Genomic DNA, 26593 nt, shown 5'->3' with positions numbered 1-26593 from the left:
TTGATGGGATCCTTACACAATGTCATGGACCATCCTATGGAGGTCATTTTGCTACTTTTAAGACTGTTTCAAAGGTGTTACAAGCTGGGTTTTGGTGGCCCCATATGTTCAAAGACACTCAAGACTTTGTCTCTAAATGTGATTCATGCCAAAGGAGAGGGAACATCACCAAAAGGAATGAAATGCCTCAAAACCCAATTCTAGAAGTGGAGGTGTTTGTTGTGTGGGGTATTGATTTCATGGGACCATTCCCATCATCTTTTGGCAACAAGTACATCCTTGTAGTTGTTGACTATGTCTCCAAATGGGTGGAAGCTGTAGCAAGTCCCACCAATGATTCTAGAGTGGTGATCAAGATGTTCAAAAGCACCATTTTTCCAAGGTTTGGAATCTCAAGAGTTATGATCAGTGATGGAGGTTCTCACTTCATCAACAAGCTGTTTGAAAGTCTTCTCAAGAAGAAAGGTGTAAAGCATAAGATGGCAACACCTTACCATCCTCAGACAAGTGGGCAAGTTGAGATCTCTAACAGGGAAATAAAATCTATCCTAGAGAAGATTGTTTGAACTAAAAGGAAAGATTGGTTTGACAAGCTTGATGATGCACTTTGGGCTTATAGGACAGCTTACAAGACTCCTTTGGGAACCACACCTTTCAACCTTGTGTGTGGAAAGGCTTGTCATCTACCAGTTGAGCTTGAGTACAAAGCATTGTGGGCTGTTAAGTTGCTGAATTTTGACATCAAAAGTGCCAAGGAGAAGAGACTTCTCCAACTCAATGAGCTTGATGAGATTAGACTAGATGCTTTTGAGAACTCAAGGATCTACAAGGAGAAAACCAAAGCTTTTCATGACAAGAAGATCTTGAAGAGAGAGTTCAGTGCTGGAGATCAAGTGCTTCTCTACAACTCTAGACTGAAGTTGTTTCCCAGGAAGCTCAAGTCAAGATGGTCCGGTCCTTTCAATATCAAGGAAGTTAGGCCATATGGGGCAGTTGTGTTATGGAACAACAATGGTGGAGACTTTAGAGTGAATGGGTAAAGAATTAAACTCTACATGGGAACCAGAACAGAGGAGGAAGAAATCTCAGTTCCACTCTCCGATCCCACCTCCACCTAGCCAAAAGGGAACAAAGTCAAGCTAGAAACTTAAAATAAGCTCACTTGGGAGGAAATCCCATGACTATCCTTGTACATATTTCTTTTTAGGACTTTTTGATCAGAGGGTCGAGTTCACATCAAGTTTAGTGGGTACACTGGTCTTTAGCAGGTTGAAAGATCAGTTTTCAATTGATGGTTCAGTTAATTTACACTAGAGCGGGTATGGCAGCGGGGTGTGCACGTCGCACTGAAAGTTGGTCGACTCGAGACGTTCCGGAGCGAGGTGATGCAGCGAGGTCTGGAGGTCGCTCTGTGCGTCGACAGCTTGAGCTTACCTGGAGCGAGCTAGTATTGCGGGGTGATGAAGCCGCGCGTCAAATCTGAACACATAATCGAAGTTGGAGCGGGGTGTGGCAGCAAGGTCTGAAGCTCGCGCCACCGCTCGAAGAGCTGTCGATGGTTTCAGAGCGAGGTATCGCAGGGAGGTCTGGTACTCGCGCGTCAAATCCAACAAAAAAATGGAAGCCAAAGTTGGCGCGGGGTGATGGCAGCGAGGTACCGAAGTCGCTCCACGACTGCCCAGGTATGATTTCTTGACCCGAAACCCGACCCATACCCGATGACCCGACCCGACCTACCCCTAACCCTACCCCGCTCCCGTCTCTCTCTCTCCCGTTTTCCTCTCTTTTCCCTGGTGACACCGGAGATGAGGCCACAGCCTTTTTCCCGGACGCTTAGACAGGTACTCCATCACCTCACCCTTGTATATACCAGTTTAGCTTTCATTTAACTTTCTTTTCGGTATCTCTTCTTCTCTTGGACACACAGAGACTGTGTGATTCAAGTGTGGGGGAGGTACCAAGTATTTAATCATTTTAAAGTGTTTTATGTCATGCATTGTAGATACATATTTGCATGGAAAATCCAAAAAAAATTGAAAAATTTCAAAAACAACAAAAAGAAGCATGTAGTTGCATTTTTAAGATTGAGTCTAGAGCATACCCCTATTTGCATAGAAAATTCAAAAAAAAAAAATTAGATGTCTAGGATCATATAGGTTGCATTCATTTGCATAGGGAACCAGGATTGAAATACCTTGTAAAGGACACATGTCTAGAATTCAATCTAACATCCTAGCCAAACATATCAAGTAGCTTAAGCATATCAAGTAGCCTTGAAAACTCTTCTTGAAACTTGTTGCTTGTTTGATGATTGGCATTGTTCTTGAAACCAGCTCCAACCTGAATCTAGACTTGAACGAACTTAATCTATCTTGCATATGGGCACTTGCATACTTAGTCATGGATCTCATACACATTTGGGTTATCTTATTCCATTTTACCATTCTTTGTTAACCCAAATGGCACTATATACCCTTGATCCCTAGCCATTCTTTTGAGACCAAGCATTGATTTGCATGAGTGAGACCTCTTTTGATAGCTTGTCTTGTGCAAAATCTTGAGAGTATTGGAGGCGACATAGATTTTTTCCCATCTCTTGCTAGCATAGGAACCTCATTTGAGCTAGCATCTAGGATGGTGAGTGGGTTTATGTGCTCTAAAAGTTTAATGTCTTGGGTTTGGGATGTGAGAAAGTTGAGAAAGATGAACAAGAGAGTGTAAAAGAAAAAACCTAGGGACCAAAAGAAAGAAAGAAAGCTCTAGATTATGTCATTTGAGACCTTTCCTCAATAAAAAAAAAGAAAAAAAAGAGAAAGAAAAAGAAAAAGAAAGTCTCAATAAGATAGTAGGGAAGGGCAAAGAAAAAGAATTAGAGCTAAGAAGTGAAAAGAAGGTCCCTAGTTGGTTGAGTCAAAATAAAAAAAAAAAGAGTTGTTCATTGGGTGAGTGATGTAAGTGGGTGTTATTGTTATTTTGGGTGTTGGGTGATGTAATATGAGGATAGAACTTGGGACACTTGAGAAAAGGGTAGAATGATGAGAATAGATCTATGTATGCATGAATTGCTTCTAGTCTTAGATAAATTATGCATAATGATCAAGCTCCTTGTTCTTGAGTGATAACCACCTTGAAATGATGCATTTAAACCCTCCTCTCATTCATATTAGACCATTTGCTTCCCTAGCCAAATGACTAAAATCATGTGCCCATTTGTAAGAATTCACCTTGTGTGTGTGTGAATGAATGTGAGAGTTGGCTAAGGAACTTGTTGGTTGGATGACAATGTGCCTTGTGTAGAGATAAAAGAGTCTTGCTAGGCTTTGAGAAACTAGAGTGCACTAAGAAAGTTGCTCATGCTCTTTGCTATGTTTTCCTTAGGATGTTAGGTTGATGGCTAGAAAGTGTCCTTTTGGTTATAAGTTCTCATTTCCAAACTTCTCTCCCTTTTGCTCTTGAAAGTTTACTTGTGGACAAGTAAAGGACTAGTGTGGGGGAGTTGATATCTTGCACATTTGCATTGTTTTAACTCTTCATTCTTGCATGTTTTGATCATTTAGATTAGGGATTATGCATTTTAGTTTCCTTTTTGCATTGCATAAGTCTTAATCAGGTGTTGGAGTGTCCTTTGGAGTTCTTGGAGGTACTTGGAAGCATTTGGGATCAAAAAGAGAGTGGAAAGTGTTGTTTGAGCGAGTAAGAGCACCGGAGCGGGCAATGGGAGCGACCTGCGACACCCTCTCCAGATGAAACGAAGGCAGCGCGGGGTAGACGCAGCGGGGTTCGGCACCCGCTCCGAACCAACATCCCATCTTCAACTCTCGAGAGTCGGAGCGACCAAGACGGAGCGAGGCCCTTAACCCGCGCGCAATTTGAAGACGTGAAGCTGGCATTTAGAGCGACGTCCCGCAGCGGGGTGAGACACCCGGTCCAAGCTCAACTTCTCCTCGATTCTCTAGAAGCAGAGCGACCCGGTGGAGCGACATCATGAACCCGCGCGCAATTTGAAGACGTGAAGCAAACATATTGGAGCGACGTTCCAGAGCGAGGTGACTAACCCGCTCTAGATGGGGAGCGACCTGGCGGAGCGACCTAACGTACCCGCAACATTTCTTTTCTTCTTGTCGAAATTTATGTTTTATTTGGGTCTTTCAGGTTGTTGACTGAGCCCATTAGGTTTTAGAAGTCATATAAATACTCTCTAAACCTAATGTTAGGATCTTATTTTGTTTTCTATCTAATCAAAAAGCTACTTTTAGGTGAAAGATCTGATCTTGATCAATTTCTCTTGTGTTTACTTGATTGCTTTGATCATTAATCATGTTTTGACTTAGATCAACTAATGATTTAGTGTCTACCATGATAATGAGTGAGTAGTCATCTTTGGATTCATAGGTTAGGATGATTAGGATGATTAAGTGATGTTCTAGAATGTTTAGAGTAGATTAATATGTTTCCTTGCTTGATTGAGTGATCTTAATACTAAGCTAAAGTTGGCCATTCTGGTTTAGAACTCTAGATATTTCATTACCCGCAAGGTGTTCGATGAAATGTCTGAGCCAACTAAACATGCTTTTAGCTTACCCTACCAAAGGGATTTGATGTTAGGGGAGGTAGGAAAGTTGAATGATCTATTCTTAATGATTGCTTGATTGACACAAACCAAAGGAATTTGATGTTTGATCATGAGAGTAAATGAGCTTTTATCTTGGAAGAGAACTTGCTTAGAATTGATATCTAGACTTAGGGAAATGTGTTGATTGAAACCTTGCCATTTTAGATTATATCTTATTCATCTGAAATCAAAATCCTATGTCCATGACTCCTCCTTTATCTATTTGATTGAAAATTGCTTGTTAGTTGTTCTTGAAACTTGTTAGTTTGATTGAATCACCTCATCTTATTGATTGCATTTAGCTTAATTGAAAACCTGAATTCTCTTTGATTCAAAACTCTTAGAAATGGATTGACATCTTAAATACTACATGATTTGAATTAATTAGGACCCTTGAAAAGTCCATTTCAATGCTCATCTACAGGCGGCTTATAGAGTCTTGCGATATCTGAAGAATGATCCTAGTCAAGGTCTCTTCTATTCTGCATCATCTCCGATGAAGCTAACAGCGTATTCTGATGCTGATTGGGCTGCGTGTATAGACTCTCATCAGTCTATAACTGGTTATTGTGTCTTCTTGGGTGATTCTTTGGTTTCTTGGCAAGCAAAGAAACAACAAACTGTATCCCGAAGCAGCTCTGAGGTGGAATACAGAGCAATGGCAGATGCAACCTGTGAACTGATTTGGTTGACAACAGTGTTAGGCGAAATGCATTGTTCGCCATTGTCTCCGGCCACTCTATTTTGTGATAATCAGTCTGCCTTATACATTGCTTCCAACCCTGTTTATCATGAGCGCACGAAACATGTCGAGGTAGATTGCCATGTGGTGAGAGAGCGCTTAAAGAGTGGTTTCTTGAAAACACTTCATGTCAAGTCCGAGTTGCAGATAGCTGACGTTCTCACCAAGGAAGTGCAACCGGGCTTTTCAAGAATCTGATTGACAAGATGAGAATACACAGTTTGTGCCTTCCATCTTGAGGGGAGGATATTAGATTATATGAACCAACTGGTTAAGGTTTCCTTTTGCCTAACCATCGGTTTAGCTTCCTATCACTAAACCGGATGTATATATATCATAACATAGAGAGTTGTAAACATTAACTTGGGCATTTTACATGAATAATAAACTCACTTTACTCTGAGCTTGAGTACACTAATACATTATTTAGACTTACATAAATAAGAGTAATTGATCGGTTGGAATTCACTAACAACCCCACATTGAATGTTTTTTAATTGTGGATTTATATATGAAATGTTTTGATAGAATAACAAAATGTACAGAGACTCCGGATCCGGTGGTAAAGATAATGAACTTAACAATTAGGTCACCGGATCGAGAAGACATGGTACCATGGTTTACTCTTAAAGAAGGCTCTAAGTACACTCTCGTGTTTACTTTCCGTGTGACCAACAACATTGTGTCCGGTCTCCGGTACAGCAATACAGTTTGGAAGACCGGAATCAAGGGTATTTTCATATCTTCACGCACTCGTCTACCACAATATCAGTTACAATAATATTTTGAAACCTTTTCTCTCGTTTTTGTTTTTACTCTTTTTCTGCGAACAGTATATAGTAGAAAGCAGATGTTAGGAACGTTCAGTCCACAGGCTGAACCGTATAACCATGTCATGTTTGAAGAATCGACACCGTCTGGTATGCTTGTTAGGGGCTCCTACTCCGTTAAATCTAAGGTACCAAAAATCAGCCCTTTTTATCATGCATACATATTAATCTATCAAAACTCTGAAATGACGTTTGTATATAAAAAAAAATATTTATACCACAGAAAGAGCCTTTTCATCATAATTTTAGTCAAACATACTTAAATACCATTTCATATTCTGAAAAATTAGAATACTCTCTCAGTTGCATGCTTTGATTGGCAAATAAAACAGTATTAATTAGTACAGTGGAAAACTACGCGTTTTTTATTCCTGATAGTTTTTTTTTGCCATAAGGTTACTGGTAACATCTCAAAATTACATTGTACAATTGCATTTTTATAGTTTTTCTCGCATGCTAGTTACAACTCTTTTTGTGTTGTAAATGTATTTCAGTTCGTCGATGACGATAATAAGTGCTACTTGGAGAACAACTATACCTTTGACATTCGCAAGAATTGGCTGTGATCCATCACATAAGTTACCCGAAGAAGAGAAACATATTGTATTATTCACTATTCTGTTACTACAATTTCTCTTTAATTTACACTTGTTCTTAATTAATGTATGTTCATATATTTGGTTAAAATTAAATTTAAAAAGAAAAAAGAAAAACTCAAAAAAGTTTCATAGAAATTTCATAATTTTACTAAACATTTCTATGAGGTCCTTAGAGAAAACCTTGCATTCTGTGGAATTACTAAACATTTCTATGAGGTCATCAATTGATATACATATATATATATATATATATATATATATATGTATTACCAAATTCAATTGTTGCAGCGGAATATTTATCTACAGTTTGTCTATGTTGCCGGGAAAAGCTAATATATGTTTTTCTTGTCAACCTGAAACTTTTAATAGATGTATATCAATTGTTGATGTAATAAAAAGACAGAAGAGAGCTTCTTGACAGAAAAAAGAATAGAAGAGAGCATTTAAAGGACATTGTACACTTCAAGAACAATGAATGCTTTAAATGCATATTGGGGCACTGCACTATCAAATTTATTTTACTCATGTGGAAGTCAGTAGATACTAACCTAGTCAACAGAGATATTTTCTTATATCTTGACAAAACCTCTATAAAGAAAGTCGATATCATTCTCAAAGATATCAAACTAATTCCAACTTTCTCCCAAACCAGAACAAACCAAATTTCAACATGAAGAAGACCTACAAGTTTCAAACGCTCTTCTCTACTCTCATCTTCCTCCTATTCCTCTTAACACTCCTCCTGTCGATTTCAAGAATCGACGCCGTCAGCTCCGGTGGTGGCTGCCAACATCCGCCATCACAAAACAGCTGCAAGACATGCATAGCAGACGAAATACGTATGCCCTAAGTGCGTCCCGGTGCTCCGATGCATGGCTCGTTGCCTTTGGAGCAGTGTGTCTCAGAGGAAATGCACCACCACATGCGGCGGCGACACCGTCGCCAGGCCGTCGCTGCTGGACTGCAAACGCTGCGTTTCTAGGTGTAAGTGTAGCTGTGCGGCTTAGGAACTAATCGACTTAATGCTCTTTTTGATGTTGAAATAATGTGTTAAATGTTAGTTTTTTTTTTTTTTTTGAGAAAGCGCTTTAATGTGTTCAAATGTTAGATCTTTGCCCTTAAACTTTATGTAATATATGTTGAATGCTACTTATATAGTTCATATATATAATCACATATCTAAGATACATACTCAATGCTACTTAGTAACTCACTATCTTTCTTTTTCTGTCAGCGTGCTAGTGTGGCTCGGTTAGAAAAGATTATTGCAACTTAACACTGAAAAAGCAATAAACCATCATCTATATTTTGTGTATATGTGTATACAAAGTGATGTAGCGGAAGCTTTTAGGATAGAACTAGAGATCCGTTGATTCTGAGAATTTCCGGAAAAATAGGATAATCACAAAGATCTTATTTAGTCTAAGAATACCTAAGATCAATGTCTTCTTAAATTCGTTGAGATCACCTGTGATCTATCGAAAACAAGGAACAAAAGAGAAATCTCTTAACTTTTATTAATAATCAATCAACTGAATACAAACTTAAGCCTAGACGGCTATATATAAAAACACCATAAAACCCTAAAATAATAAAGATAATTATCTAAATAATTAATAAACTACGTAATATATATTTGGAAATATCCCAAATATTTATCTGCATCATTTTCTCCGGGTTAAAAAAAATTCGTCCTCGAATCTTAACCGTGGTCTTCGATCCCAAAACCTTGACCATGACACACATATTTTTCTTTTTCCAGGGCCTTCCATCGATAATATCCATCAAATAAAATAATATAATTCTTTTGCAACTGTTAGATAAAGAACTGTTTTTTTTTTCTTTGACATCAAGCACTGTTTAAAAGCCACATAACATGTTTGTTAAATTAATATGGATCCAAATTTTGAGTTTGGACTCAGGAGATTGTTATTTATTAGGGCCCTCTCCCTATCCCATTGTAAGGTTCACCGGTCCCTTGGTGTAGTAAACACTACGTGACGTTTTCATGGCTGCAAGACGACGCGTAGTTCGTTTACATACTTACAAAACGACGTTACTAAATTTAACAGAACATAGACTGACTGATTTAAAGAAGAAAAGACAAAAGTGAGATAATTCTACCGTACGAAGTTGTCGGAAAAAAAAGATAAAATCTAACTTACGCCAGGAAATTACCGCCCTCATTCTCTGAGAAATCTCTGGAAACATCTGAAACCCAAATACTGAGCACAAAATCTCTCCATCTCATCGCCGCCTCTCTCTCTACACATCTCTTCCTCCACCGCTTCTTCCCAGTACATAGGCCACGCGCCGCCTTGCCCGTCACCATAGTTAGACCACCACTGATTCTCGTCTTTAGCCTCAGATATCGCGTCGAGTATCTCCTGCATCCCGACGATCTGACGGCTAACCTTCCTCCGAGCTTCTCTGATCGTCGGATCCAAACCAGGGACAGAGTCGAGTTTCAGAAGCAGAGACATCAGAGCCTCGTTCATCCTCAGCCGTTCTTTCTCGTCGCTTCTGATGGCGTCTACAGTTTCCTGCCGTTGGATCATGCTCTGTGCACGGTTGGCTTCCCGATGGACCGACGAGATCGTTTTGTATAGGCCTCGGATCTTGTGAGAACGGTAGCCAGACTGGATCCGTGCTGCGGCTTTGTCGCCGGAGGCGTTGATCGTGACGGTGGCTTTCGCAGGCGGAGGTGGGGTTTCTATCGGGATCTCTCTGGTTGTTTGAGGGGCAGTATGGTCATTATAGAAAGTGTGGATAACGGTGGTTGTTGTTGACGACGATGAGAACTTCCTTGAACGTTTCATTTTTTTCTTTATGTATGCTTTTTTTTTGACGGTGGTTGTTATTGACTCATATATAGTAACCCGTAAGTAAATTTTTTTCACTCACAGTTAATTTGTTAAAGACCAATTATTGGAGTTTCTGTCTAAGCGACCGACCGTTGCTAATGGACCCATTCACACTCGATGATAAGCTTTTATATAGAAAGATATTACATTCCGTTGTCTTCTTTATCAAAGATTCAATAATATATAGTATGATCTTTCTTTACAAATCTTTCCTGCAAATAAAGAAAATAATTTAATAATTGATGGAAGTGAATTTTAAGCTGTCGTCTTTGGAATGATGACTGAAAAGCTGACGTCATATTTCCAGTTAAACAATTTAATTTTGTGAAATATGTGTGTATTTTATTGTTACTATTTATACATAAGATTATAAACTGAAACTATATACTCCATTGCTGCTAATGCAGCTCTGTGTTAGAGGGGAGAAAAAAGAGAGAACAAAATATTCAAAAGAAAAATATGGAAATAAGAAAAACATAATTCAAATGTTTTTTTTTGTTTAAATCAACCAAACACACAAATCAATGTCTTGCAGCCAAAAGAATATAATTGTGAGTAGTTGTAAAGCAATGCATTTTTTACTCAATTATTTGAAACTAGTAGTATGACGGAGGAGGAGACGATGCATACGAGACACTTGGAATCGGTGGTAGAGACGTGTCCGGGTAGGAAGGAACCGGTGGTGGTGACGATGTGTATGAATATTCAGGTGTTGGTTCGTAAGTAGGAGGTGCTTGTGTTGGTGGAGGATGGCTTTCAGTACATCCCTTTGCTGGTGGCGGAGACTGGGTTGGTGAGTAGTAGTACTCAGTTGGTGGTGGAGGACTTGGTGTTTCCGATGGATAGTATACTGGTGATGGTGGTGGTGGACTTTGTGTTTCTGATGGATAGTAAACCGGTGATGGTGGTGGTGGGCTTTGTTCCGGTGCATAGTATACTGGTGTTGGGGGTGGTGGGCTTTGTTCCGGTGCATAGTATACTGGTGCTGGCGGTGGTGGACTTTGTGTCTCCGGTGCATAGTATACTGGTGCTGGAGGGGGAGGGCTTTGTATCTCCGGTGCATAGTATACAACGGGCGGTGGCGGAGATGATTCAGGACACGGTGGTGGTGGACTTGGAGGAGGTGGAGGTGGAGATGAGTATACGTATGGTGGAGGTGGAGGAGATGAGTACACGTAAGGTGGTGGAGGAGGAGATGAGTACACGTAAGGTGGTGGAGGAGGAGATGAGTACACGTAAGGTGGTGGAGGAGGAGATGAGTACACGTAAGGTGGTGGAGGAGGAGATGAGTACACGTAAGGTGGTGGAGGAGGAGATGAGTACACGTAAGGTGGTGGAGGAGGAGATGAGTACACGTAAGGTGGTGGAGGAGGAGATGAGTACACGTAAGGTGGTGGAGGAGGAGATGAGTACACGTAAGGTGGTGGAGGAGGAGATGAGTACACGTAAGGTGGTGGAGGAGATGATTCAGGACACGGCGGTGGGGGACTTGGAGGAGGGGGAGGTGGAGATGAGTATACGTAGGGCGGTGGTGGACTTGGAGGAGGCGGAGGTGGAGATGAGTATACGTAAGGCGGTGGTGGAGGAGACGAGTACACGTAGGGTGGAGGAGGAGGAGATGAGTAGACATAAGGTGGTGGTGGAGGAGGAGATGAGTATACGTAAGGCGGTGGAGGAGATGGAGATGGTGGTGGTGGTGGAGGGTAAGCTCGAACAGTAGGCGACATCTTTGACAACGGTGGTGGAGGCGGAGAGTATGCTCTCACAGTAGGCGACATCTTAGACGACGGTGGCGGCGGCGGAGAGTAAGCCCTGACAGTAGGAGACATCTTAGACGACGGTGGTGGAGGCGACTTGTAAACATAAACCGGTGGAGGAAGCTTCCTGACAACAGGTGACATCTTGAACGTCGGTGGCGGCGGAGAGAAAATATTATAACAACCAAACTTACTACAATCAACAGGACGAGCCAACAGAGATAAACACTCCTTAACCGATCTCTGACGAGCCACACCGGTTAAACAATTCATAGACCCGTTCACAATAGCGTCGGCCACCGATAGAGCGGCGCATATAGGAGCACGGCCGGTGAAGAAGTTGGAAGAGTAAGTGAAGTTCTCAAGGTTCGGAAGCTGGCAGATACTTGGAGGAATGATTCCCGTGAAGCCGTTGTTCGCCACGTGAAGCTCTTCTAAACTCTTCATGTTACCGACGCTAGCCGGTAACGGACCACGTAGACGGTTCGAACTGACGTCGAAAACCGTCACTTTCTTGAGGTTACCTATCTGAGGAGGTAAACAACCGGTTAAGTTATCGTTAGAGAGGATAATCTCGTTGAGTGTCTTCCCCATTTGACCGATACTTCCCGGTATGCATCCTCCAAGATCGTTGTCGGCAAGAACCAGAGCAGAGACCGGAGAGTTCCCCATGTTCTTGGGGATCCCAAACCGGAACCTGTTATGGTTCAAGAATATAGCGTCCAGCTTTTTATCGAAGAGCTTCCACGGGATCTTGCCTTCGAACTCGTTGTAGCGGAGATCCAAGAACTTAAGGGACGGTAAAGAGAGGACAACCTTAGGGAACTTACCGACGAATCGGTTGTTGCTAAGATCAAGCTCGTAGAGAAGCTTCATGCGGTTGAATGTGAGAGGGACTTCACCGCAGAAACGGTTCGAGTTAAGGTGGAAGAGAGCGAGGTCACAAAGGAGACCAAGCTCGGATGGTAAGTAACCAGCCATGTCGGCATGGTTAAGGTCAATGCCGGCAACGACTCTTGTTTTGTTGTATGCGCCAGGAAGAGGAGCACAGTATATTCCATTGTAGGAGCAAACATCTGAGCCGTTCCAGTTTGCTGTGAAGTTGAAAGGGTCAGAGAAGATTGCTTGTTTCCATGACTGGAGAGCGATGTATGCTTCACGTAGCTTCGGGTTCTCGAACTTGAGTTTCGGGTCTACTTTGATATGACCACCCAAGCCACTTTCAGCAGCATTGATCTGTAGTAAACAAAGGGAAGAGAGAAAAAGGAAAAGGAAGATACGAAGAGGATGGAACAGCATTTTTTTATGGGTCAAGAAACCCACTTTTTTACATATTATGAACATCTATTATCCCTATGTGCTCCATCTTTATAAAACAGTTTAGAAACTCTAGAGTCGTAAGTTCGTAACTCTTTCCATCCTCTAGTTGTCTTTATTTTTTACTGAATATGTCAATTAGTGACATGGTTACACGTTGAGGAAAACGTAGAGGAGACTAAAAAGAGCTGACCTTTGCGCAGATACGAAACCATCGTCAATGGTTTCCACAAACTTGTATGCACGTTCTGATGCTTGAAGAATAAATTAAGTAGCCGTCAACATTTAAGCATATAAAATAAGATTTAAACTCAAAATGACACTGGTGCACGATCTATGAAACTAGAAACGGTCAAAGAAAGACATACCTGCTCGCACGACCTAATGGGAACAAAATGTGAATGCATGTCTGTCACAAAAACGTGTATATCTCATCATTTCCCTAGATCTTTCAACTAATATATAGACCAAGTTTACTCTTATGATTATGAGTTGTTCGCCAGTTGATACGTCTTCCAAATGTGAGCAACAAGCATACACTCAAAATAATCCGAATAACGTGAGCCTCTCTGTTTTCGTTCTTTATATTGTTTGGAAAGCAACATAGATCTTTAACATATGGACAAGAAATCTTACAGAGGCGCTCGGAAAAAAAAAGTGATTGTCTAGTTACAAGATGATGGTATGAGCTCAGCTAGATGACACAGCATCAAGCATGGAGTATAAAATTATAGAATAAGTTGTGCATTCGTCTGATCAAACCAATTATACGAAAATCAAAATCTGGTGTATATTCTACAGAAAATGAGGTGTCACATTAAGGTTAGAATTTCCATGGCTAGAAATCTCCAGAGCAGACTTAGGTACATCGCGATGAAACATTCACTTTTTCCTTCAAATTTTAAATAGCTATTATCTATAAGATTTATGGCTCCGATGATGTAGCCAATGCAGAAATTCTCTTTTTTATTAAGATTCATCTTAAAATACTTAAGGTTTCCAAGATCTTAGAGTTGACATCAAGAAAAAAAGAGAAATGAGGCACAATGTTGGAAAAGTTTTTATGTATTTCATCTTAGAGGCGATACATGCATATATAGGTTAAACCAATAAACCTAGTTTCCTAAAATATAAAGATCACAATACAATACGAGATGTACATAAGGCGAAGCACATGTTTATACGTTTTTTGCCTGTTCTGGAGATTGATCCAAGGTGATGCATGCATAGTCTAAAATTAGATCAAACAATGTCCAACATCGATCACCCTTAACTCAACCAAACGTGAATGCTTGATCAAGTAAAGACGAAACCAAATAAAATAATGATACAGACAGCAACCATGGGACCATTATTTACGTACAAGTACCATGATCTTTTTTTTCATTGTTCTTAGTCAACGATTTCATGCTATATTAGAAGGCCAGGCCAGAGCCTTAAGCCAATTGAGCAACGTAGGATTTAGAGTTTGCAAAGCAAGATAATTGATTTGTGGCTTTGAAGATGAGCCCAAATTGTAGTAACCAATCAATATAGGCCCACAAAACGTTCTAAACGTGTCGAAACTATCTTTTGATGATTGATACTGATAATTTGAGGTTTTTACAAGAATAAATCAGAACCAAAGACTAGTGCCATCACGTGTAATGGATAAGCCTATATCCGCATCGAACATTTCCGGTGATAATTTAATATATTCACCTACTTATTGCATGATCAACTTAAAAATAGGAGAAAAAAAATCAAATGAACAAAGATAACCTTAGATACGTTGAACCTAGTCAACTTCTCAGATTCATTGAACCTGGACGTATTTGTGGTTTACTCTACTTCTAGTTTCCGCGTCAGAAGAAGATAATTCAGGGAAACAAATCTACTGAAGTAACATAAGTGGAAGATGAAGAAGATCTAAATACAGTTTAACTTGCTTTAGATACGTGTTGTCGAGGCGCTACTGGTTGTGGATAAAACTTGTAGTGGATTTAAAACATCACTATTGTTAAAATTTAACCATAAACTTAATTAGACTGTACCATCTCTCTTTTCCCAAAACAGCACACAATTCACTATGCTGTTTATCGACTAGTTAATGTTTAATTATTCTGATTTGATAAAGGGCAAATCTCCAAAATAACACATTTCTAAATTTATATGACAAAAATAGCACTCCAAAACTAAAATGACCAAAATAACACTTTTCTAAGTTTATCATTTGAAAATTATAATTTTTTTATTTTTCAAAATTTGAAATCTTATCCCCAAAACCTCATTTCTAAACTCTAAACCCTAAACCCTAAACCCTAAACCCTAAACCCTAAACCCTAAACTCGAAACCCTAAACCCTAAACCCTAAATCCTAAACCCTACCCTTTAACTCTAAACCATAAGTTTGTGACTTTTGATAAAACATTAAGTGTTTTTTTGTGACTTTTGACTTTGAGTGCTAGTTTGGGAACAAAAACTTGATTTAGTGCTATTTTTGTATTTTTCTCTTTGATAAATGTGATTCGCTTTGAAGTGGATGTATTTGGACGCTATTGAGGCTCTCAAAATTAATCAACCAGAACATCCCAAAACTGTAATTAACTTTAAAGGGATTTATGGTTTCTCCGTTAACACATAACGCCGTTAATCCCTTATTCACCATCATTTCACCACCATGTTGTCATTTTTTACCATTTTGTCGTTTACTCCGTCAAATAGTCAAAAGGCTTTGTCAACACAATGGAAAAAATCATTAAATAGTAAATATAATATTCTTGTGTATTTATAACAATTCGCCGAAGAGAGGAGAAGCCAGGAAAAGGGCACATAAAATGGTAGAGATTCCGAGAAGATTTAACATACTCGCTGCGGCTTTTGATGTCGAGGCGGCGCGTGCACGTCCGCCGTGCGATAGCAGCAGCGGGAGCGATCACTTTCCTTATGAGACAGCCGATCTTTGGGATCTGGTCGAATCTTTTATGGACAGCGAAGTGAAAGCTTTACCAGAGGATTTTCCTGTGGAAGATAAAGATGATAAGTCTGACGTTGATGATGATTATGAAGATGTGAAGGAGAGGTTGCGGGAGATTTGTGAAAATCTCGGTCGCGGCGGAGAGCGGAGGAGAATAATTGAGGAGGTAGTAAATGCGAGTGAGTTCGTCGGAGAGAAACGCCTCTTGATGGCTTATTTACGTGACAAAGGTTTCGATGCAGGTACTAACACTAATGCTCTCTTGTTAACAAAATCATTTTTTGTTAGTGGTTTATCTTATTATCTATATTGATTAAGACTTACAAAGGAAATGGGTGGTTTAGAGGAATTATTACAAAAAAAAAAATGATCGAGAATTAAGCTGCTCTTGTGATTGGAAAATGATTTTGTCAAGAAAATAATACATTTGAGCTTCAAGATTGATTGGTCATTTTATTACTAGTAGAGATTTCTTGGCATAAATCGCATGTATAGTAGATTCACGTTAAGAAAGATGTATGAATATTGTATAACATAACTCTCTCTACCTTCGTAGTATTTGAAACTGAGTCATATAGTTGGATTTTGTAGCATATCCTTGATTATTATTAAGCTTTTCAAGGAAAATTTAATAGGTTGGTGGATCTCATTTGGATAAATGTGATTCGCTTTGAAGTGGATGTATTTGGACGCTATTGAGGCTCTCAAAATTAATCAACCAGAACATCCCAAAACTGTAATTAACTTTAAAGGGATTTATGGTTTCTCCGTTAACACATAACGCCGTTAATCCCTTATTCACCATCATTTCACCACCATGTTGTCATTTTTTACCATTTTGTCGTTTACTCCGTCAAATAGTCAAAAGGCTTTGTCAACACAATGGAAAAAATCATTAAATAGTAAATATAATATTCTTGTGTATTTATAACAATTCGCCGAAGAGAGGAGAAGCCAGGAAAAGGGCACATAAAATGGTAGAGATTCCGAGAAGATTTAACATACTCGCTGCGGCTTTTGATGTCGAGGCGGCGCGTGCACGTCCGCCGTGCGATAGCAGCAGCGGGAGCGATCACTTTCCTTATGAGACAGCCGATCTTTGGGATCTGGTCGAATCTTTTATGGACAGCGAAGTGAAAGCTTTACCAGAGGATTTTCCTGTGGAAGATAAAGATGATAAGTCTGACGTTGATGATGATTATGAAGATGTGAAGGAGAGGTTGCGGGAGATTTGTGAAAATCTCGGTCGCGGCGGAGAGCGGAGGAGAATAATTGAGGAGGTAGTAAATGCGAGTGAGTTCGTCGGAGAGAAACGCCTCTTGATGGCTTATTTACGTGACAAAGGTTTCGATGCAGGTACTAACACTAATGCTCTCTTGTTAACAAAATCATTTTTTGTTAGTGGTTTATCTTATTATCTATATTGATTAAGACTTACAAAGGAAATGGGTGGTTTAGAGGAATTATTACAAAAAAAAAAATGATCGAGAATTAAGCTGCTCTTGTGATTGGAAAATGATTTTGTCAAGAAAATAATACATTTGAGCTTCAAGATTGATTGGTCATTTTATTACTAGTAGAGATTTCTTGGCATAAATCGCATGTATAGTAGATTCACGTTAAGAAAGATGTATGAATATTGTATAACATAACTCTCTCTACCTTCGTAGTATTTGAAACTGAGTCATATAGTTGGATTTTGTAGCATATCCTTGATTATTATTAAGCTTTTCAAGGAAAATTTAATAGGTTGGTGGATCTCATTTGCAATATGTGTATGTGTATTAAGTACCATAGTGGATTTTGGTATTTAAATGTGCAAATACGAAATGAGACGATGATCCATATGTAGTAGATAAACCTGTACGCAATAGTAAGTAGGGTTACAAACAATGACGAGGTTGGATCGACATAAACATATAAAAGTGACTACGCTTGATGATCGCATTTTCTTTTAATATTTGAATTTTTTTGTACTTGTGTATATAAGTGTATGATATCATACTAATGGATATTTTTTTTATGATTTGTGATTCACATGAGAATATACTAAAATGAAAAGATGAATATATTACATAGGTCTTTGCAAGTCCAAGTGGGAGAGATTTGGTAAGAACACGGCGGGGAAGTACGAGTACGTTGACGTTAATAGAGGAGATAAGAACCGCTTCATCGTCGAGACAAATCTTGCCAGCGAATTCGAGATTGCTAAGCCTACAACAAGATACCTTTATCTCTTAGCTCAACTACCACGTGTCTTCATGGGAACACCTGAAGAATTGAAAAAGTTAGTAAGAATCATGTGCTTTGAGATAAGACGGTCGATGAAGCGAGCCGAGATTCACGTGCCACCGTGGAGGAGGAACGCTTACATGCAAGCCAAGTGGTTCGGTCACTATAAACGAACCTCTAATGAAGTGGTTACTAGGGTTAAGAGCTGTGGATGTGGACCACGTGTTGGGTTTGAAGGGTTGGTTAAAACAGCTACGCTTAACGGTTATAAGGAGGTGGAGAGGAAGATGCATGGCTTAAGAGTTGGCCAGCTCACTGTGGCTTTCAACGGCAGTGGAGTGAGGTTGTAATAGTTAAAGAACAAAGCATAGGGCATTGCGAGTTAATAATTGTGAATTTTGGATATTTTGTAAATATAGATAAGTTTGGGGTGAGGGGTGTCAAAGAAGCAACCATCTATAAAGTTGTAGATTGGCTTTCTCTAGCAGCGTATATAGGGTGGTTCTATATAAAATTTGTTTAGTGCAATAATTTTAAGTTGGGCTTTTCCAGTTTTGGCCCGTTATTTTATTGCCCGGCTCTATGTATTATTCGGAACTTCAAAACATGCAATTATTGGATTATAAACAAATGATACAGCCAGGGGTGGGCGTTCGACACCCGTTCGGATCGGATATTTTGTATTTTTGGGTATTTCGGTATAGGGCTAGAGAATCCGTTTGGATATTTCTATATTTCGGGTCTGGTTCGGGTATTTTTTAGTTCGGGTTCGGTTATTTTGAATCGGGTTCGGATATTTAGATTTTAAAAGAAAAAAAATTAAATTTTTCATTTTTTAAGTTTATTGTATTTAAAAATATAGATTTCACTTAACTGTTTTTTTTTTATTTTTTATAGATTGAATGATTAATAGGTTTGAAGATAATATTTCAAAAACAAATAGATATTAATTTGGGTATTGTTTTTAGTCTTTCAATGTAATTTTTGTTAATACATGAAACAAAAAGTTTGACATGCATTTTAAATGAATATCAAATTATTTTTTTCATAATTATATATATAGTTATGATCTTAAAGTATGTGTAACATCAATATAAATATTTTTTTGAAAAAAATAAGAGATGTAAACTAGAAATATAAGAGTAATTATACAAATATTCGGTTATCTTCGAATATCCATTCAGATTCGGATATTACCCGTTCGGGTTCGGATATCCAATATCTCCTAACTTAATACCCGTTCGGGTATTTTTCTACTTCGGTTTGGATTTCGGTTCGAGTTTTTCGGGTCGGGTTCGGGTGCGGCTTCGGATATCGGGTAAAGTTTCCACCCCTACATACAGCTTTACAAGTGTTGGACGATAATGATATATCACAAACAAACTTAGAAGTATAACTGTTAATTAAAGTATCAAACAAATTTCATGAAACTTTCAAAAACAAAAGAATACATCCAAAACCCATGGATGAGTGATGACCTTTGTGACACATAATATTGAAAAGCAGTAAACTCACACAAAAAGAAAACTTTTATTTTAAAATTGTAAAAACACTTTAGTAAACAAACTTGATGCATTTTATTATGCATATTGAACATTTTAACTTGGACCAATTAAATGTTGTCGAGTATTATTTGCATGTAGCCTAATTTCATAGTAGCATAGTACTAACTAAAATGACAAAACAATAAATAAAGAATGAAACAAACAGAAACCTAAAGACTCTTTCGTGTATTTAAAAGTCTCAATAACATCTTCTTTAATAATGTCTGTCTGGTCCCTCTTTCTCTCTCTCTCTTACATACGAAGCAATGAAGAAGCTCTACCGGAAAGGAACCGTACACCCCTCGCCGCAGATAAAATCCGACGACCACCTTCTCTCCCTTCTTCCCGTTGCCATCTTTTCACTAGCGGCGGTTCTTTCTCCAAATGACCGTGAAGTCTTGGCTTACCTCTTGTCAACAGCCTCTTACTCAAGCGACCGAAACTATACCTCTCGCATGAATAAGACCAAACCCCGCGAGAAGTCACGTTTAGACAACCACGCGCCTCTCTTCCACTGCGACTGTTTCAACTGTTATACGTGTTACTGGGTCAGATGGGACTCTTCACCAAGTCGCCAGCTGATTCATGAAATCATCGACGCTTACGAAGACAGCTTGGAGAAGAAGAAACACACCAAGAAGAAGAAGAACGTAAGTGGGAAGAAAGATCGGAGAAAGCGTTCAGGGAAGTCTTCAGCTCTCGCTAGTCCTAGCTTTGGTACGAATGATTCAGAGAGTCTAAGTCAGGTCACTGAGTCTATAGCAAGTTCGTGTGCATGTTCGAGCAAGTTAGTTGATGGAACTGGTGGTTGCAACGGCGGTTTGGAATTTACGGAGGAGTTCCATGCGGGAGACGGTAGCGAAGAGGCGGAGGAGGAGGAGGGGTCCGTTAGGAGGTTTGTGAGTTTCATAGGTGAGAAAGTTTTTGGTGTTTGGGGATGAGAATATTTACAAGAAATAAAAAGCTATAAATGTTTGTTGCTTTGTGTAATTCACTTGGATCTTTGTAGGCCAAACTGTTTGATTACCGAACGTTTTCATGTGTAAGCGCATTAACTGTACTATAATGCAACAAAATATCATTGTCTTTTAACATCTTAATTATATAAAAAAAGTTAGTATAGTTGGCATTAGCTGTACTATAATACAACAAAAATATTATTGTATCTTGATTATGTATCCGAAAGTGGTGTGGATCCAGTAGTGGTCCATCCTGTCGGGTTATGAAGTCTTGAGGTTCTTTGGGTTCTTGGACGTTATCGTTTGGCGGGACTGAGCAGCAGCGATAGGTCGGCGGGACTGGGTGCGAGAAGTGGAGTTTTTCGGGTGGCGATCAAAGATCAGCAGCGATAATTCCTGTTCATTAGCTTCCGCCGTGTTCTAAAGTGTGCTAAGTTGGTTGCTTAATTCCCAAGTGTAGAGGGTAATCGTTTTTCTCACCCTTGTGTGAGTTCTATCTGTCGCTTCCATGTGGGCTTTTGTGTCTGGGGAATGTTCGTTTTCTGCCGGTTCTTGTATTAAAACAAGTATTTTCCATTGGAATGTATTTCAATTTGCGGGAAAAAAAAATATTTTTCTGAGTAAAAAAAAAACATCTTGTTTATGTAAAAAAGTTAGTATAGTTGCACGTATTTAGTACGTTGTATTCATTCATACACATTGTGGGATTACAACACAAAATGCTCAAACTTGCATAAATTATTGTTTTCTTACCGCCAGAATTGAACGACTTATATTATTGAGCAAAATTCAAAAAAGAATTGTTACTTCCTAGATACTTAGCTAGACATATTTAATTGACTATATAATAAATAAAAGTATCATCTGGGGTCCAACGATATCTTTTGTGCTGACCACTACCACAGCCAATTCTAATGCTTCCCATGAACGCTGTTCTCTTCGCATAGTTTGTCTGTACATTATTGCCTTTTGCGGGTCACCCCATCTGGTCCCTTTCATCAAAGCGTAAAGTCTAAACTCCAAAAGTCGATTTGTAATCTGATAGTGGAATATAAAATAAATAATCATTTCGTAACTTTTTTCATGGATGTCAATTGAGTACAACTCCGCGCTTCACAATTATCATTATCAGATCCTATTCTTGTTTTAGTATAGTCAAGTTCCATTTAATTCAGACTAACATTACTCGAGGGAGATTTATTGGTTTTGAAAAGTTCATAGATTAGACATAACAAATGAACAATTGTCTTCCAACTTCGGGCAGACATGCGAATCCTACGTCCATTTTCTTCTGAGCTACAACTATTCTTTGCAGCTTGGAGAATATACCGTACCCCATCCCCTTATCCACCTTACCATTTTTTGTTTTATTCGATTTTTTGTTCAAATGCACTTCCAAAGAAGTAAATAAACCTTCTGAACCATGCTTAAAGCTTGTAACTAGCAAAAGTAATCAGAAGTGATCGAATCATCATTCTCTGTCTCTTGGGTATGGTTTGTAAGCACGATCAAAAAAATAATTCAACTATCTTTTTCAGACAAAACGAGGGAACTAAATCCTAGAAATGCGGGATATTCGTACATAGGGTTTCATAAGTAGATAGAAAAAGTGGAGACACGATGGCTCAGGTCTCGGTGTGACACTTTTTACTCTTACACTTCCCCGCACAAGAAAAAATATTACTGTATTTCTGTTTGAACTGCAATGTCAGATGATAGATGTCATTACTCATAGCGATGTAGCTTTGGTGCTTTTTTTCTTTTAATAAAAGAAAATGTCAGAGGAGGCGTGTTCGAGATGTTTTAATAATCTCAATAGTTTGGACTAAAAAGTCTAGGCAACGTCTTTTACTTGTTCTGTTTGTCAAGGCACATTAGTTTGATTTTTTGTCTAAACTGTGCGCAAAGTTAAAACTTAAAACCTAAAGCCAAGCGAGTATCTTACTTGTACTCTTCCTCCCTTCACACTTTCTGTTTTCACTTTCATCAAAGTAAAAACCAAACCAAACATAAAATGATCGGAACAAATTTTCTTAACGCTTATTGGTTGTATGAACAAATTATACAAATGCAAATAGAGTAAAGAGTACTACAAAAAAAAAACAAAAAAAAATAGAGTAAAGAGTAAATAAGATTCTCATAATTTTCATAAGAAAGAGCCATCAAATAGTACCATTTCTCAAATTCACTTTCCCTTTGTTTTTTGTTTTTTTTTGTTTTGAAACACTCACTTTCCCTTTGTTTATATGTTTCATTTTTAGTAGATTTCTGTGGCAATACGAAACGAAATGGGCCGTAGTCCGTTGTACGAAATGGATTCTATAATTTTGATTGGCCCTTTCATATTTTAAAACACATCAACTGATTTGTGTAGAATTAATTTTGATATGAACCTGAGGTCCATTAACAGTTTGTACATAGCTTTTTTGGTTCAACGTTTATTTTTAAAGGCTTTTGAGCCATTGTGGATTTAGAAGTCACCTTCCCATAATCTTTATCTGCTCAGTCAAAGTAGCCTCGCGCAAAGCTGAACCCGGTCTATGTAGATAGGCGAAATGTTCCATAAGGTTGTTATCTCTGGGCCTGTACTTATTATCCGAGATCCGGATTCGATCTAAGATCCGCTCCGAAAATAGAATATCTAGAGGTGCCCGGATCCGAATACAGATAGTAAAATCTTGGATCCGTGCAAACCGAATCCGGATATCTTAATTTTTAGGTCTGGATATCCGGATCCGGATCCGTATTTTTAAAATAGATTAAATTTTTAAATTTTATTAATATCTATATTTGATATATTAATATTTATACATGAATTAATCTTATAATATTATATTTTAGTTTTTACAATATTATAAACATATATAAATATATTTATAAATATTTAATTTATGTATTATATTAAAAAAATTAGTATTTTTTGTTAAAAAATTTATTTTTAATTATTTTGACGAATCCGGATCCGGATATCTGCGGATAATAAAATATCGAGACGGATATCCAAAACCCGGATATCCGGAAACCACGAATCTGGATCCAGATATTAAATCTACGGATCCGACGGATCCGGATATCCTAAATTTCTCGGATATCCGGATCCGTCCGAGAACTAGTTATCTCCACTGGGTAAATTAATTCCATTGCAAATAGCTATCTTACCGATATTTCGAGTTTCTGTTCTAAGTTATAGTCGACTAAAGTTGTTTGCACTAAATTTCATAATTAACACTAAAATTCGGTGAAATTGTTACAAAATTTTGGAATTGGCAAATTTCCAAAATAGCACCATTCTGAATTTATGTCACAAAAATAGTCTTCAAAAACTAAAATGACCAAAATAGCATTTTATCTTTTGAAAAATTTAAATTTTTTTTATTTATCTTATCCCAAAATCCGACTCTCCAACTCTGAACCCTAAACCCTAAACCCCAAACCCTAAACCCTAAACTCTAAACTCTAATTTATCATTGCGATATTTAGAATTTATTATTGCGATATAAATATATATTTATCTCTTTTGATAAAAGATTAAAATGCTATTTTGATTATTTTTATTTTTAAAAACTATATTTGTGGCAAAAAAAAAATTATTTTTTTAGTGCTATGAGTCATTTTCTCTTTTGGAATTGCCGACTAGTCTCATCATTCATGACTATTTCTAGGATCATTTTGTTACGCAAATTAATTTGTTGATTAGTGTAACAAAATTTTAGTATTTAAACCTTCTTAATCCATGTTACTAACTATTAGCTTTATCAAATCGAGGCCGATTAGTTGAAATCCCCATTTGTAAACTAAAACAGTACTTTCGTTCTAATAAACCATTAAGCTTTTAAGAAAAGTGAATGCGTCAGTAATCAGAATTTAGTCCACAGGGATAACTAATTATCCAGTCGGATCAAAGTGAAGAAATAATTAAATCTATAATCATCATTCGCACTCTCAGTTTCTGTGTGGGAAAATATATTTTTAGAAAGAGAAAAAAAGTGTGGACGAGCAACAATCAGATCGTCAACCAACAAATAGGACGACTGAAACGATATATCACGGCCAAATCTATTTCCCTCGCCAAGATTCATTAAAGGACTCAGAGACACCGTACTCTCTCTTGCCCGATTAGAAGAACCACGAGGTTTTCTTTTTCAAGATCAATAGTAATCAAAATTCTATTTCAAAAATCAAAACCAACTAAGCTAAACAGAGAAAGAAAGTAGAAAAAACTAATCCCAACAGATGATTTATCATTGCGGGTGCCGCTTGGTTGAGGACTAGTTTCCAGAGGTGTATTTATAGTATTTGATACAGAATGATGCCCTAGAAACCCTCCGAGCAAAAGAAAAAGAATTCGTTTGGGCCTTTGGGTCGAGAGCCCAACTAATATCCTAATAGACTCACTCATTGATACTAATCAGCCATTAAAGCTCAAAGGCATAAACTACGAAGGCTCATTAAACTACGGAGGCCCATTAGTAATGGGCCTTTAACAGACCGATATCACTAAAACACCATTTGCCTTCTTGGATGAGTCAATAGATTTTTTTGATTCTTGACTAAATATCCTTGACAGTTGACGTCGAAGTGAACAACTTGCAGATGAGATTGCCAAGTTGTTTCCTGGTTTATATGGTCAGCCATCTGTATCTGTTGTTCCTGACCAGAATGCAGCAGCTTCGTCCAGACAGAAACTGAAGATCAGTGTTGTTTTCTCTGGAGGGCAGGCACCTGGGCACAATGTCATCTCTGGACTGTTCGGTGAGTGTTTATTTAAAAAAGACATATTTTTAAAATGTCAAGATGATTGCTTTCTGTATCATTGTATCTTTAAAGGTGAAGTCTTTATTTGTAATTTTGTTTTTTCGGGTTTAGATTACTTGCAGGAGCGTGCTAAAGGAAGTACGTTTTACGGGTTCAAGGGTGGTCCAGCTGGTATCATGAAATGCAAATACGTTGAGTTGAATGCTGAATACATTCACCCTTACATAAACCAGGTACTTGGACTGTTGTTGTCAATGGATCAAAAGACTATAACTTTGTGATTGATTAGGATTCTCTTTATGTCTCAACATGGTGGTTTTGACATGATCTGCAGTGGAAGAGACAAGATTGAAACCCCTGAGCAGGTTGACTATTATTTTTTTTTATTGTTGCTTCCAAAGTTGCATGCAGTGGGTAATTAATTGTATGTTGGCTCACATGTGCAGTTTAAACAAGTTGAAGAAACAGCAAAGAAGCTAGATTTGGACGGATTGGTAGTTATCGGAGAGGATGACTCCAACACCAATGCTTGCCTCCTTGCTGAAAACTTCAGGTAGTCCTTGGAGTCAGATCTTTCTATGCCTGTTGTGGAAGCTTATTTGTCTTGAAGATCCATGTGAATGGAATCTTTAATGCTTTTGCTGATTCACTATGCTGCATGGAATCGGAAGCGGGGACGCGGAAGCGGAAGCGTAAAGAAGCGTAGAAGCAAAAATTTTAAAATATTTAGGAAACGGGTACGTGTTGGAAGCGTTTATACATAAATATATATATATATAATATTGAAGCACTTAATAAAATAAAATAAATAATAATAAAAATCCAACACATAATTTAAATAATGAAGTTCAACATAAAAGTTAACAAACAAAAAAACTCAACATAACATAAAAAAAATTCAAGCTTCAAGTTAAATATCGAACTCATCATTGTTCTCATTTTCCCCATCTCCACCAAACAAAACAACTTCCAATTCTGGTTCATCAAGAGAAAGATCTTCAAACTCAAGTTTTCCCAAATTAATCTCATCCAGCGAATCAAATTGATCACCTCCTACATCCCACATACAGCTAGGACCTTCTTTATAAGAAGAGCTCCTTCTTGATAGAAGACGGAGGTTAGTATGCACAAATACTAAATCTTCAGCTCTTTGGGGAACAATCTTGTTTCTTATAGCAGAATGAATGAACTTGTATGTACTCCAATTCCTTTCGCAGCATGAGGATGAAAATGGTTGTCCAAGTAACTTGAATGCTAAGATTTGAAGTTTTGGTGCCGAAGATCCATGAACTGCCCACCATCTCAAAGGTTCTAAGATAAACCTATCATGAATCACATCAACACTACCAAAGTCCTCCATGCATAAAGAGAAGTTAGAATATTCAACGTTAACCTCTCTCCTTTCATCTTGATTTGGAAAATACTT

General features: G+C 38.2%; 7 protein-coding genes and 1 long non-coding RNA gene across 10 annotated transcripts in view; 6 read left to right on the top strand and 2 right to left on the bottom strand.

Annotated features, from left to right (window-relative positions):
* LOC106310646 (rho GDP-dissociation inhibitor 1-like) overlaps nucleotides 1-6750 on the top strand; it is a 29340-nt gene extending 22590 nt beyond the window's left edge. For both annotated transcript variants that reach the window (XM_013747870.1, XM_013747871.1), the window contains exons 4-6: nucleotides 5900-6085; nucleotides 6188-6312; nucleotides 6679-6750. In XM_013747870.1, coding sequence (XP_013603324.1) covers nucleotides 5900-6085; nucleotides 6188-6312; nucleotides 6679-6750 — 383 coding nt within the window. The remainder of the gene's footprint in view (nucleotides 1-5899; nucleotides 6086-6187; nucleotides 6313-6678) is intronic.
* A 703-nt stretch (nucleotides 6751-7453) lies between these two features.
* Nucleotides 7454-7863, top strand: LOC106311352. The gene is given in 2 exon segments (XM_013748548.1): nucleotides 7454-7614; nucleotides 7616-7863. Coding segments are annotated over 2 exon segments (336 nt in total). The 3' UTR covers nucleotides 7791-7863.
* An 824-nt stretch (nucleotides 7864-8687) lies between these two features.
* On the bottom strand, nucleotides 8688-9744 carry LOC106309622 (BAG family molecular chaperone regulator 5, mitochondrial). The gene has a single exon (XM_013746692.1). It carries the CDS (start codon nucleotides 9600-9602, stop codon nucleotides 8967-8969), a length of 636 nt encoding a protein of 211 aa, XP_013602146.1. The 5' UTR covers nucleotides 9603-9744; the 3' UTR covers nucleotides 8688-8966.
* Nucleotides 9745-9993: 249 nt separating this feature from the next.
* Nucleotides 9994-12814, bottom strand: LOC106309478 (leucine-rich repeat extensin-like protein 1). 2 transcript variants are annotated; one of them, XM_013746509.1, is made up of 2 exons: nucleotides 10700-12814; nucleotides 9994-10654 (listed from the first exon to the last, which is right to left on the bottom strand). In XM_013746509.1, exons 1-2 carry the CDS (start codon nucleotides 12746-12748, stop codon nucleotides 10244-10246), a joined length of 2460 nt encoding a protein of 819 aa, XP_013601963.1. In that variant the 5' UTR covers nucleotides 12749-12814; the 3' UTR covers nucleotides 9994-10243. The 2 variants fall into 2 exon arrangements, with proteins under 2 accessions (XP_013601963.1, XP_013601962.1); XM_013746508.1 differs by having other exon boundaries at nucleotides 9994-12814.
* A 2723-nt stretch (nucleotides 12815-15537) lies between these two features.
* Nucleotides 15538-15994, top strand: LOC106308896. The gene is made up of 2 exons (XM_013746002.1): nucleotides 15538-15919; nucleotides 15966-15994. The coding sequence occupies exons 1-2, from the start codon at nucleotides 15538-15540 to the stop codon at nucleotides 15992-15994; spliced, it is 411 nt and encodes a 136-aa protein (XP_013601456.1).
* Nucleotides 15995-16626: 632 nt separating this feature from the next.
* Nucleotides 16627-18480, top strand: LOC106310969. The gene is made up of 2 exons (XM_013748195.1): nucleotides 16627-17033; nucleotides 17757-18480. Exons 1-2 carry the CDS (start codon nucleotides 16652-16654, stop codon nucleotides 18257-18259), a joined length of 885 nt encoding a protein of 294 aa, XP_013603649.1. The 5' UTR covers nucleotides 16627-16651; the 3' UTR covers nucleotides 18260-18480.
* A 1184-nt stretch (nucleotides 18481-19664) lies between these two features.
* Nucleotides 19665-20542, top strand: LOC106309981. Its single transcript, XM_013747165.1, has one exon. It carries the CDS (start codon nucleotides 19720-19722, stop codon nucleotides 20392-20394), a length of 675 nt encoding a protein of 224 aa, XP_013602619.1. The 5' UTR covers nucleotides 19665-19719; the 3' UTR covers nucleotides 20395-20542.
* A 4469-nt stretch (nucleotides 20543-25011) lies between these two features.
* Nucleotides 25012-25908, top strand: LOC106311279. Its single transcript, XR_001263970.1, has 5 exons — nucleotides 25012-25164; nucleotides 25279-25400; nucleotides 25502-25532; nucleotides 25614-25720; nucleotides 25839-25908. It is a non-coding gene; the product is annotated as an uncharacterized LOC106311279 (long non-coding RNA).
* The last annotated feature ends 685 nt before the right edge of the window (nucleotides 25909-26593 follow it).

This window comes from Brassica oleracea, chromosome C8 (assembly GCF_000695525.1).
Source record: "Brassica oleracea var. oleracea cultivar TO1000 chromosome C8, BOL, whole genome shotgun sequence".
NCBI classification, from domain to species: Eukaryota; Viridiplantae; Streptophyta; class Magnoliopsida; order Brassicales; family Brassicaceae; genus Brassica; species Brassica oleracea.
This window is presented reverse-complemented; position numbering and strand designations above follow the sequence as displayed.